Below are 11,897 nucleotides of genomic sequence, written 5' to 3'. Positions count from 1 at the left end.
TTACGTGAGGGAGTGGGCGGGGTTGGATTTTGCGGAGCATTGGGCTGCGGGCGTGGGTGTAATGTGGGGGGTGCCCGTGTTTGGGGGTTGGAGGAGGAGATGCTCTGCTATGCATCAGCATCCGTACACGGGTGGTGCATTGTGGGATGCGCACACCCTGCGGAGATGGGGGGCGTGCTTAGGGCGTTTTGGGGGTGTTTGAAGGGGATGCGGGCACTGGGGCGTGCGGGCATAGAGCTGCACAAAGTGGGGGGCGTGAAGCTGGGAGTGCGGTGCGGGGAGATTGAGCGCATGCATACATCCGCGCCCCCCCCCCCACTACCCTGCACTGGGCATGCGTGCACCCTCATCTGCAACCCCCTTGCACACCTACGCTTCGACATGTATGCACCCCTGGTGCTTGCACGCTGCATATACGCATAGAGTGCTGCACGTCTGCGGGGGTGCAGGCAGGCACCAGTGAGTGCACCTGCACAGCATGTGTGCACGCACCCCTTGCACACCTGCACTGTGCTGTGCGTGCAGCACACTTTGTGCACTGTGCATGCCTTCATCTTGAAGTGCACAAGCACGGGTGTACATGCTCCCTGTGCACATGTGGGATGGCTGCCCGTGTGCACAGGCTGAGTGCTGCAGATTGCCCAGTGCTGCACATGTGTGGGTGTGGAGGTGCATGTGTGCACAAGGCATGCAGACATGCTGCACGTGTGCCCAGCAGTGCTCAAAGCCCCAGTCTGGGAGGGTTTTCTCCCCAAAGCTGCAGCGTTTCGGCTTTCCTCTCCAGGGGAAGGGGGCCAGGTGCTGGGTGTGGAGATTGGGGTAGCGGCACCTCTACTGGGCTAGTACTGCCTTACTACTAGCTTACTGCTTGCTTCTATAAGGCTACTGCTAAGATATTGCCAGGATGCTCTCAGTAACCTCATGAGGGAGTAGTGAGATGCTATCAAGACACAGCTAAGATACTCGAAGGATACTACTGGGATACTACTAAGATTCTCAAAGGAATTTACTGAACTGCTGTTTGCAGACAGCACTTAAGGCACACTGAGAATGGCACTGAGATACTTTCTTTCAGAATATTATATGGATGCTACTGGGATACTGCTAGAACACTCCTAAGGTACTAGGACTCTCCTAAGATAACTTCCAGTGTCTCTTCCCAGAGTTGATACTGAGATACTATTCTGAAGGTACCTCTGGAGCGGTGCTAACACACCAGCAGGGTACTCTCAGGATGCTACAGCAGAAACAGTGAAGTTGCTTTCAGCATAGTAACATAGTGCTAAGATAATACCTGGATATTACATTGCAGTACCAAGATACTATCAGGACACTACTAAGGTAACAGGTATACACCATTACACCACTTAGGGTCCTGTCAGGACCCTGCTTATATACTACTGTGATACTATCAGGGCACTGTTAGGATGTAAACAGGAAGCTATAGGGACATTCTTGATGTAGGATAAGGCTCCTGCCTGTGCTACTAGAACATCAGGGCAATGCTGAGCTATTCAGTGGCTGCTCCTAGGATAGTCTCAGCATAGCACAAAGGTACTACCAGGATGTTGCTAATATAACCAGTATACTCCAACAATACTACTGATACTTTCACAATACTATAGAGGCATTCCTAAGATACTACTGCTAAGGGTCATTACTAGGATACTACTAAGATATTATCAAGGTACTACTTTCATATTCTCAGCATATTATCACAACACTGTTAAGGTACCATGAGGACAGTACTAATTTTTTAGTAGGATGCTATCAGGATGCTACTAGAATATCAGTAGGATACTTCTAAGATACTACAAGGGCACTAGACTAGCTAGTGATATTACCGGGATACTACCAGGGCATCTTTTAAACTTTTGGGATACTGTCAGCACATTATTGATACTACTAAGATAGTAGTGATATTGTAAGAGGTTACTACAAAGATGCTACCACTTCAGTAAAAAAGGTAGTATACTATCAGGATAGCACTAAGACACTTTTGGGCTATTATCAACACTTTGTTGCTGCTATCAAAGTACTACTACTGTAATGTGAAGATAGCAGCATACTTCTGTAATGCTGCTAAGATGCACTGAAGACAGTACAAAGGTGCTGTTGGAATACTACTGGTTCTATAATAGACCTGTCAGTAGAGTTTCAGCCAGCATAGATGCTCTGGTGGTGTAACTTGTGAATATCCCCGTGCCTCACCGGCTTAGCTTCTCCCTGCAGCTAAGGCAGCACTTCGGCATTGAGGAGGATGGAGGCACCCCTGGTGAGCCTGGAGGAGGAGTTCGAGGATGGGCCTGGGGATGATGGGGGAACCCCACAGCGCACCACAGACCCAGCATTGGCTGAGCTGGAGAGCTTTTCGACTGAGATGATGAGCTTCAAGTCAATGGAGGACCTGGTGCAGGAGTTTGATGAGAAGCTCACTGTCTGCTTCCGCAACTATGACGCAGCCACCGAGGGCCTGGCTCCCGTGCGGGGGCATCTCCAGGCACAGGAGGAAGAGGAGCGTCTCCAGGATGAGGAGTGAGTAAGGTCCCCTACTCCTGGGGGCACATAATTCTTCACACATCTGTAAAATCCACCCACACCCCCCCGCGTACAAAATGGCTCCCAGCATTGCAGCGTGGTGATGCCACATATCATAGCGGTGTAGTAACCTGTGAGTATGCCCCCTCATAGCCTGCGTGCCTCCTTGCACCCTTGCAAGACTTCCCTGATTGGCTTCCTGCATTGTGACATGGTCATACACCATGTCAAGAATAGTGCTGTTGTATCCCCTCAGGGTCTGCGTGCTGCTGTGTATGATAGCAGGATCCAACCTGCATGCAGCTCAGCCCCCTGCATCACAGCGTAGTCATGCAGCAGCCTGGAGTAGCTGTGTAGGATCCTTGGGGCAGCTAAGTATTATCCTACAAGTAGGCCACCCTTGGGCCCTGAGTAATGAGTAATGGTAATGAGCTACACTCCGTCCTACAGCATGCACCTGTCCCATTGCAGCGTGGTTGTGTAGCACATTGGAGTAGCAGTGTAGGATACAATGAATAGCATCCCTCTGGAGACTATTTCACCTCCTTGCATGCTTGCATGATCTCCACCACATGGGAATCAGCCTTCTGCAGCACCCTGGAGTAGCACTGTAACATACTTCAACTGGCTGTATAGTATCCTCGAGTTGCTGCGTGGCATCTTATGAGGAGGCACAGCAGGATACCCCATGTAGCATTGTGGGGGATCATGATGGTGTCAGTCTATGTGAGGAGATGCCCCAAGAGGGATGAGTGTAAACCTTGAGTAAGGTGTGAGTAGAGTTTAGCTTCCTGCTTGCATTGTGCAAACTCCTCATCAAGCCAGGGGGCAGGCAGTTTAGGTCAAAGCCTCCCCCCTCCGGCCCCGTGGTCCTGCCACAGGACAGTGGCATTTGCATTAAACTGGAAATTTTCATTTTAACCCTTTTTTTTTCTTTTACAGACAATGCCATTTTTTGCCCAAATTTGTGTGTGTTTTTTGCAGCAGTGTTTATACATTTAACACTTTTCTGGTTGACTTTGTTGTGTTTAATTTGGATTATTGCCCAGGTCACTATTCCTAATGCTCTTCTTCACCATGCAAAACAGTTGGTTTCAACACCAAAGCCTCCAAATCTCATCTCTTTGCTTCGCTTTCTCTTTTCCTTTTCCTTTTTTTCCTTTTCCTTTTTCTTTCTTTTCCTTTTCCTTTTTTTTTCTTTTTCTTCTGCTTTTTTCTTTTTCTTTTTTCTTTTTCTTTTCTTTCTTTTTCTTTTTTCTTTTTCTTTTCTTTCTTTTTCTTTTCTTTTTCTTCTCTTTTTTTTAATTTTTCTTTTTCTTTCCTCTCCTTTTTCTTCTCCAACCCACTGAGGCTGAAATGCTTTTCAGAATTGACCAATTGATCGTTTTTCAGAGAAAAAAAACTTTTGGCTGGGGGCCAGGAGCGCCGTGCTGTCGCCGGCAGCCACTTTGTGTCACTTATTGTGGCTTTTTTTGGGTCAGTTTGGGCAAAACAGGGTTTGTTGCAGTTTTTTTCTCCTTGAATGCACCCTGTGTGCAGGGCGGGGGATGGGATGAGGCCTTTAAAATGCTGCATTTCCCTCATTATTAACCAATTCTGGCCATAATTAACCCAGAAATCTGCTGCTTGCCTGACCCTGAGGGGTGCTGGCCCTTTAAGAATGAAAAAAAAACCACTAGTTTGGGGGGACTAATATTTTTTTCCTTATTTGCTGTGGTTTTGTTAAAAATGGGAATATAAGGGTGTTGTTTTGTTTCTTATGTGGGTATTTCTGGGTGTTAATTTGGGAAATTTATGATTTTCCAGGGAATCCAGGCAAGGTAAATATCCAAAAAAGGGTGGTTGGGGTTGTGTGAGGGCAGGTGGTTTTGGCATCGTTTTGGGGGAATCCACTTTTTCACCTTTTTCCATCTTGTTCTCCATTCATTCCTCCTTTGTTCTTATATTTTCTCTTTTTCCCTTTTATGCTTTTCCCCCATTTTTCCATTTTCCTTCTTTTACCCCTTTTCCTCCTTCCCCTAATTCCCATTTTCTCATCTTTTCCTCTTCCCCTTTTCCCCTTCTTTCCTCCTTTTCTCCCTTTTTCCTTATTTTCCCTCTTTCCATTTTTTCTCCCATTTCCCTTATTACTCCTTGTTTTCTCCTCTCTATTTTCCATTTTTCTCCTTCTTCCTCTTTTTTCCCCCTTTTTCCCTCTCTCTCCCCTTTTTTCCTTTTCCCCCTTTGCCTGCCTTTTTTCCATTTTTTCCCCAGTTTTTTCATCTTTTTTTGCTCTTTCCCCCCCTTTTTTCAACTTTTTCCCCAATTTTCCTTTCCCCTCCCTCCTTCCCCATTTTCCCCCTTTTTCACCTCTTTACAACTCCCCCTCCCTTTTTTCCTCTATTCACCCTCCCCCACACAACTTTTTTGGGCTGAAATTGGGAAAAATTGGTCCAGTCCCACAGTGGACAATTGGACACCCCAATAGTGGTACAAAGGAGGAGGACAAGGACAGGGGAGGGAAGTTTTGGGGTGTTTCAGTGCATTTTGGGGTGTATTGGTGCATTTGGGCATAATTTTTAGCAGTTTTGGGGTGATTTGAGGCAGTTTTGGGATTGTTTCCAGGTGTTTCAGAGCTGTATTTTGGGAGATTTTGGGGTGTTCTGGCAGGTTTCAGGGCATCACAGCTGTTTTTTTGGGGGTGTTTTGGGTTTATTTAATTTCAGAACAGCACTTTTGGATGTTCCAGGACCGTGTTTTGGGTTGTTTCAAGGAAATTCTGGGGTGTTTTAGGGCAATATTAGGGTGTTCAGGGCAGTTTGGGGGCATTTTCGGGCTGTTTCAAGGTGACAATTTGGAGTGTTTCAGGGTGGCATTTTGAGGCATTTTGGGCATTGCTGAAGCATTTTGGGGTGTTGGACAATTGAGGGGGGTGTCCTGGAGCATCACAGCAGCATTTTGGGGTGTCATGGCAGTTTTTTGATGGATTTTAGAGTCTTTCTGGGCAGTATTTAAGAACAGCATTTTGGAGTCTTTCCCAGTGGTGTTTTGGGGTGTTTGGGGAGATCCGCGTGGTATTTTGAGGCACTTGAGAACTTTTTTGGGCATATCATTTTGTAGAATTTCTAGGTGATCAAAGGTGGCATTTTGTCACATTTTGAGGCACTTCAGATTTGAGGGGGGTTGGGTAGCAATTTGAAGCATTTCAAGGCATTTTGGGGCATTGTGACTTTTGGGGACCTTTTGGGGTGTTTCAGGATGGCTTTCTGGGGTATTTCAGGGCATTTTTGAGCTTTGGGAACTTAGGAGTATTCTGGGGTTTTCCAGGGCAGCATTTTGAGGTGTTTTAGCGCCTTTCAGATGGTCTTTGGACTTTGGGGAGTTTTGCAGTGTATCTATGCCTTTGGGGGCATTTGAGGATGTTTGGGGGTATTTCCAGTCATCATGGTGATGTTTTGGGGTGGGATTTTGGGGCATTTCAAGGTGCTTCTTTGGGGAATCTGGGGAGATTTTGGTACGTTGCAACTTCCTTTTTGGGGGTATTTTGATGGTGATTTTTGGGGGGCATCCCAAGTGCTGTGGCAGCTTTGTGGGGTACTTTGGGGTATTTCAGGGCAGCATTTTATGATGATATTTTGAGAAGTTCTAGGGTCTTCTAGGGCAACATTTAGGGTCTTCTAGGACATCATTTAGGGTAGAAAGTAGGACCCCAGGAAATACTGACCTGTCAACCTCAGCTGTGTGCCTGGGGAGATCATGGAACAGATCCTCCCTAGAAGCTCTGACAAGGCACATAGAGGACATGGAGGTGATTTGTGACAGCCAGCGTGGCTTCACCAAGGGCAAGTCCTGCCTGACCAACCTAGTGGCTTTCTACAATGGAGTGACTACCTCAGTGGACAAGGGAAGAGCCACAGATGTCATCTATCTGGACTTCTGCAAGGCCTTTGACACAGTCCCCCACAACATCCTTCTCTCTAAGTTGGAAAGATACAGATTTGATGGGTGGACTGTTCAGTGGATAAGGAAAGTATAGGGAAATAAATAAGGAAATAAATAAAGAAAGAAGGAAATAAATGTGACATCCAGAGGGTAGTGGTCAACGTCTTGGTGTCCAGATGGAGAGGGGTGACAAGTGGTGTCCCTAAGGGACAGGGGCCCTGTACAATATAGACAGTGGGATCAAAGGCACCCTCAGCAGGTTTGCAAATGAGACCGAGCTGACTGGTGAGGTCCACACTCCAGAGGAATAGAATTTTACCCAGAAGGACCTGGACAAGCTGCAGAAGTGGGTCCATGTGAACCTCATGAAGTTCAGCAAAGCCAAGTGCAAGGTCCTGAACCTGGGTGAGGGCAATCCTCATTACTAATACAGATTGAGGGATGATGTGATAAAGCAACCATGTGGAAAGGGACTTGGAGAAACTGGTGGACTAAAAGTTGGACATGAGCAAAAAATGTGCACTTGCAGCCCAGAGGGCCAGTTACATCCTGGGCTGCATCAAAAGCAAGCATGGTCAGCAGGTCAAGCTAGGTGATTTTGCCCCTCTTCTCTGCTCTTATAAGACACCACCTGGAGTACTGTGTCCAGCTCTGGAGTCCTCAACATAAGAAGGATGTGGAGCTGTTGGAACAAGTCCTGTGAAGGGCCACAAAAATGATCTGAGGGCTGAAGCAGCTCTCCTATGGAGACAGGCTGAGAGGGATGACATTGTTCAGCTTGGAGAGGAGTAGACTCTGAGGAGACCTTATAGTGACCTTGCAGGGTCTGAAGGGGCTCCGGGAAAGCTGGGGAGGGACTGTTTACAAGGGCGTGTGCGATAGAACGAGGGGCAATGGCCTTAAACTAGAGCAGGAGAGATTTAAGTAAGATAAGGAAGAAGTTCTTTACAGTGAGTGTGGTGAAGCACTGGAACAGGTTGCTGAGAGAGGTGGTAGAGGTCCCCTCCTTGGAAACATACAGAGTAAGGCTTGATGAGGCTCTGAGCAGCCTGATCTATTTAAAAAGGTCCTTGCTCGCTGCAGGAGAGGCTGGACTAGCTGACTTTTAAAGAAAGTCCCTTCCAATCCCACACATTCTATCGTTCTATGATCTGTTGGAGTCTTCTAGAACATCATCTGGGGTCTTCTGGGGCAGCATTTGAGGTGTTCTTGGATGGTTTGGTCATCTCAGTTTTGTTTTGGGACATTTTGGAGGCATTTCAGGGTGTTCCAAGGCTGCATTTTGGGTTGTTTTGAGGCGCCTTTGGCATGCCCATTTGGGGTGGCTTTCTGGGAGACACCATTTTGGGATCACCACTCACCACCTACCTCCCCACAGGGTCTGGGATGCTCTAACTGATGGCTTCACTCCCCGGGGCTCTCCCCGACCCTGGCTGCTCCCTGGGACTGAGACCCCCAGTGGCACCGACCCCCAGGTAGGGCTGTGCCCCCCCCTTGGCTCCCCCCTCCCCTGTCCCTGCATGACCCCCTGGCAATGCTTGGCAGCTGTCAGCCTGTCCCAAGGCGCAGCAACCATCAAACTACCCACAAATGGTATTTTTGGGATGTCTACATTCTAGGGTGAAATCACACTGAAACGGGCAAGCTGAAATATTTGACTTGGCAATCTGATCTTTGCCAGTTTGCCCCCAAGCCAAGGGGGAGGTAGTGTATTTTGGGGGGTCGAAAATGGTGTTTTATTAATCATAGTGAATTAATGCTGCAAATAGCTGCAGTTGGGGTTGTGGGAAGGCTGCAAAGATGCCCCCAAGTCCACTGAATTTCACCCATTTGGGTGTTAACACGTCCTGGTGCTGAAGGGGAGAGAGAAAGTCAATTTCTTGGGTTATTTTCTGCTAAAAAGGTGAAATAAACTGTGAAAGATGGTAAGATAGATATCTCCCCGTCCAGCATCTCCATCCATCACCTCTCTATCTAGTGTCCCCAGCAAGTGTCTCCATCTGACCTCTTCCTCATTCAGCGTCATCATCCGTTGTCTCTCCATTCAGTGTCACCATCAAGTATATTAATTCAAACATCTCTTCAACATCTCCATCCAATATACCTGTACTTCTCCCTGTTCAACTTCCTAGTCTTGTGTCTCAACCCAACAACTCGCCGTTTAACATCTCCATCAATCCCCTTGCAAGACTTCCACATCCAGTGCTTCCCTATCCATCATCTCTCTCCATCTCCAGCATCCCTGTGCAAAGTCCCATCCAACATCACTGTCCAACATTTCCCCATCCACCAATTCTATCTCTCTCTGTCCACTGTCCATGTCCGATATCTTTCCATCCAGTGTTCCCATCCAGTGTCTCCAGTATCTCCAACATTTCAATCCAATGTCTCTATCGAACATCCCCATCCAACATATTCATCCAGTGCCCTCATCCAGCATCTCTACATCCAGTGTCTCCATCCAACATCTCCACTCAGTACTGTCATTCAACATCTCCCTACCCAGTGTATCCCTGTCCAGTGTCCCCATCCATGTGTCCATCTGTGTCCCCATGCCAAGCCCCCACCCCGTGCCGTGTGTCCCCATGAGCTGTGATTCCATGGTGGCTCACCTTGTGCCAGGGCCATGCCTGGAGCTATGACTGGGCTGGGCCTGTGGTGCCACCAGGGGTGCCCAGCCTGTGTCTCCTGCAGCTCTGCGAGAAGGAGGAGGAGGAGCTCACTGAGAGGAGTGAGCAAGACTCAGGCATCAATGAGGAGCCGCTACTGACAGCGGAAGAGGTACACAGGCCTGGTGGCCACCTGTGTGTCTGCATGTCCCCCAGAAGCTGGGTTTCAGCCTCCAGTGTGGCCTTGGCCCACCCCAGTCCCATGACCACCTGCTGACAGCACAAAAGAAGGCCAGATCCTATCACCGTTGGGATGCAGAGGGAGATGTGGGTTGTGGGTGATGAGGTGGGATTTTGCTGCAGATAGGAAGGTGGGGTGTAGGTGCTGGATGCAGAAGTGGAGGGTAGAGGGTGGAGGGTGCAGATGGAGGTTAGAAGATGCAGAGGATGTGTGATGCAGATGCAGGGTGCTGATGGAGGATGCAGACAAGACTGGAAGGAGCCGGATTCAGCTCTGGGTTCAGCAACCGGCTAGAGCTAGCCACTGGGGGTGGGTGGGCTGCAGGTGCAGGTGGAGGACACAGATGCCCTGCAGGTCATCGAGGAGCTGGAGGAGCTGATGCAGAGTTCACCTGACCCTGAGGCTGACCCTGAGGGTGATGATGAGGAGGAGGAGACACAGGCCGATGCTGAGGGCGAAGGTGGGGGCACAGAGCCCATCCTGCTGCGGGAGCTCTATGCCTTCTCCCCTGCCTTGAACAACAACTGCTCCCACGAAGGTACTGCCTGCTTAGCCATGGGGACATATTTTGGGGCCAATTCCAACCAGTTTGGGCAATTGAATCCCTCCGAGATCAGGGCTGGCTTGCTCTGGCGGTCACACACAGGTTGGCCAGGAGAGGGCTCTTGGCCAAAATGAAGCTCCTGGGCATCTTGCTTGTGGTATTGCTTGAAATGCCCCCAAGGCCTTTGCTGGATTTTGCCTAGTTTGCTAACTGCACTTTGCAAAGTGCATCATGCTAGTAAATGCTCCATGCCGTTTGCCAGGGCCTTGCACAGCCCCTTTCCCAGGTGCACCCAGCATCCTGCTGCTGCTGCCCTGCACCTTGCAGGAGCACCCAGTGCAGTTGGCATTTGCTGTTTCACAGAATCACAGAATGTTTGGGGTTGGAAGGGACCTCTGATCATCGAGTCCAACCTTCCTGCCACAGCAGTATCAAAAACTAGAGCATATCACTCAGGCATCCAGACAGGTCTTGAAATTCTCCAGAGACTCCACAGCCTTTCTGGGCAGCCTGTCCTGGGGCTCTGTCACCCTGGCAGTAAATAAATTCTTACTCATTTTGAGGTGGAACTTCCCATGCTCAAGTTTTAATCAATTGCCCGTTGTCCTATCACAGGGTACAAAGGGGCAGGAGATGCAGTTTGTTGATGACACTTGGCTGCAACACACAGCATGCATGGTCCTAGCTGCTGAGGGTTTTCACTCCCCTGGATGCAGCAATTGCCAGTAAATGCCCTGTGCAACAGGAGCTTTCCTAATTGCAGCAGGCATTTTCCTAAATCCTTGGAAAATATGCTAGTGCTTTTCACTCCTTGCATGTTGAACGAGCACCCTGTATGCTGCTGAGTGCCCCGTGTAGCACTGAGCTGATGGCACCAGGCTCTGCTCAGTGCACTCTGAGCTCTTCAGCAGCAGCACGGTGTCATCAGTCGTCCCAGGGGTTTTGCTACTCGCTCAGTGGAATGCCCTGATTGCACAGAACATTTCATTCACTGAACTGTGTGTGGCACTGGCTGCACCAGGCGGCTCTCTCATTGCTCTGGGCCTGTCAGCTCTGAGGCTGGGCATTGCAGTATTTGCACAACACAATTATTTATTGGTGGGCCAGTAAATGCGCTGAGCAGCTCATTAACCATGGGATGTGTTCTGCCAGTCTCAGTGTGCATTTCACTAATTGCCCCATACACTTAATTAATTGCCCATGGTGATGTGTGTTCACTTCATCCAGGCATGCCATAAACTGCATCATAATATTTGTACCAGGAGTCTGACTAGACCATGAGTCTCCCTAGACCGTTTCAGGGTGCCTTTTGTGAATTGCAGCGCACAGCAGTGATTGCATGGGGCGTGTGACTGGTTGCCTGAGCATTTCACTAGTCGCATCAGGCATTTCACTAATTGTACCATGCATTTAATTTATGGCACTGGGCACTGCACTTTTTGCACTTGCCCAATTGCACTGGGCATTTAAAATATTGAGGTGGATGTTTCACTAATTACATCAGACGTTTCATTTCTTGCTCTGTGCTGGCACTTACTGCTCAAGACATTACATTTCATGAGACCCTGGCCCAGGTTGCCCAGGGAGGCTGTGGCTGCCCCATTCCTCGAAGTGTTGAAGGGCAGGTTGGAGCAACCTGATCTAGTGGGAGGTGTCCCTGCCCTTGCGGAGGGTTGGAGCTAGAAGATCTTTAGGTCCAAACCAGTCTGATTCTATGATTTATTGCACCAGGCATTGCAGTGATTGTAGTGAACATTTCACTAAATGCACTGTGCATTGCACTTACTGCACAGGGCCTTGCATGTATTGCACTGTATTGCAGTAATTGCACTCAGCATTTCACTAATTGCACTGGGCACTGTACATACTGCACTGGGCGTTGCACTTAGTGCACCGGTCCTTGCAGATGTTGCACTGGGCTTTGCACATTTACACTGGACATTGCACATACTGCACTCTGCATCGCAGTGTGCATTAGGCTTTGCATGTATTGACCCGCGCATGGCACTTTGTGCACCGGGGTTGCGGCGATGGCTCCGGGCAG

At 48.8% G+C, this 11,897-nt stretch overlaps 1 protein-coding gene across 1 annotated transcript in view; it reads left to right on the top strand.

Annotated features, from left to right (window-relative positions):
* The first annotated feature begins 2,226 nt into the window (after positions 1 to 2,226).
* FEZ1 (fasciculation and elongation protein zeta 1 (zygin I)) overlaps positions 2,227 to 11,897 on the top strand; it is a 13,299-nt gene continuing 3,628 nt past the window's right edge. Inside the window, exons 1-4 of the mRNA XM_010008122.1 lie at positions 2,227 to 2,535; positions 7,838 to 7,934; positions 9,154 to 9,240; positions 9,664 to 9,927. Of these exons, the coding sequence (XP_010006424.1) occupies positions 2,261 to 2,535; positions 7,838 to 7,934; positions 9,154 to 9,240; positions 9,664 to 9,927 (723 nt within the window). The 5' untranslated portion in view covers positions 2,227 to 2,260. The remainder of the gene's footprint in view (positions 2,536 to 7,837; positions 7,935 to 9,153; positions 9,241 to 9,663; positions 9,928 to 11,897) is intronic.

The sequence above is a fragment of the Chaetura pelagica genome, unplaced genomic scaffold, assembly GCF_000747805.2.
Source record: "Chaetura pelagica isolate M959 unplaced genomic scaffold, ChaPel_1.0 scaffold32, whole genome shotgun sequence".
In the NCBI taxonomy this organism is placed as follows: domain Eukaryota; kingdom Metazoa; phylum Chordata; class Aves; order Apodiformes; family Apodidae; genus Chaetura; species Chaetura pelagica.
Note: the sequence above shows the minus strand (reverse complement) of the source record. Positions and strands in the feature narration are given on the sequence as shown.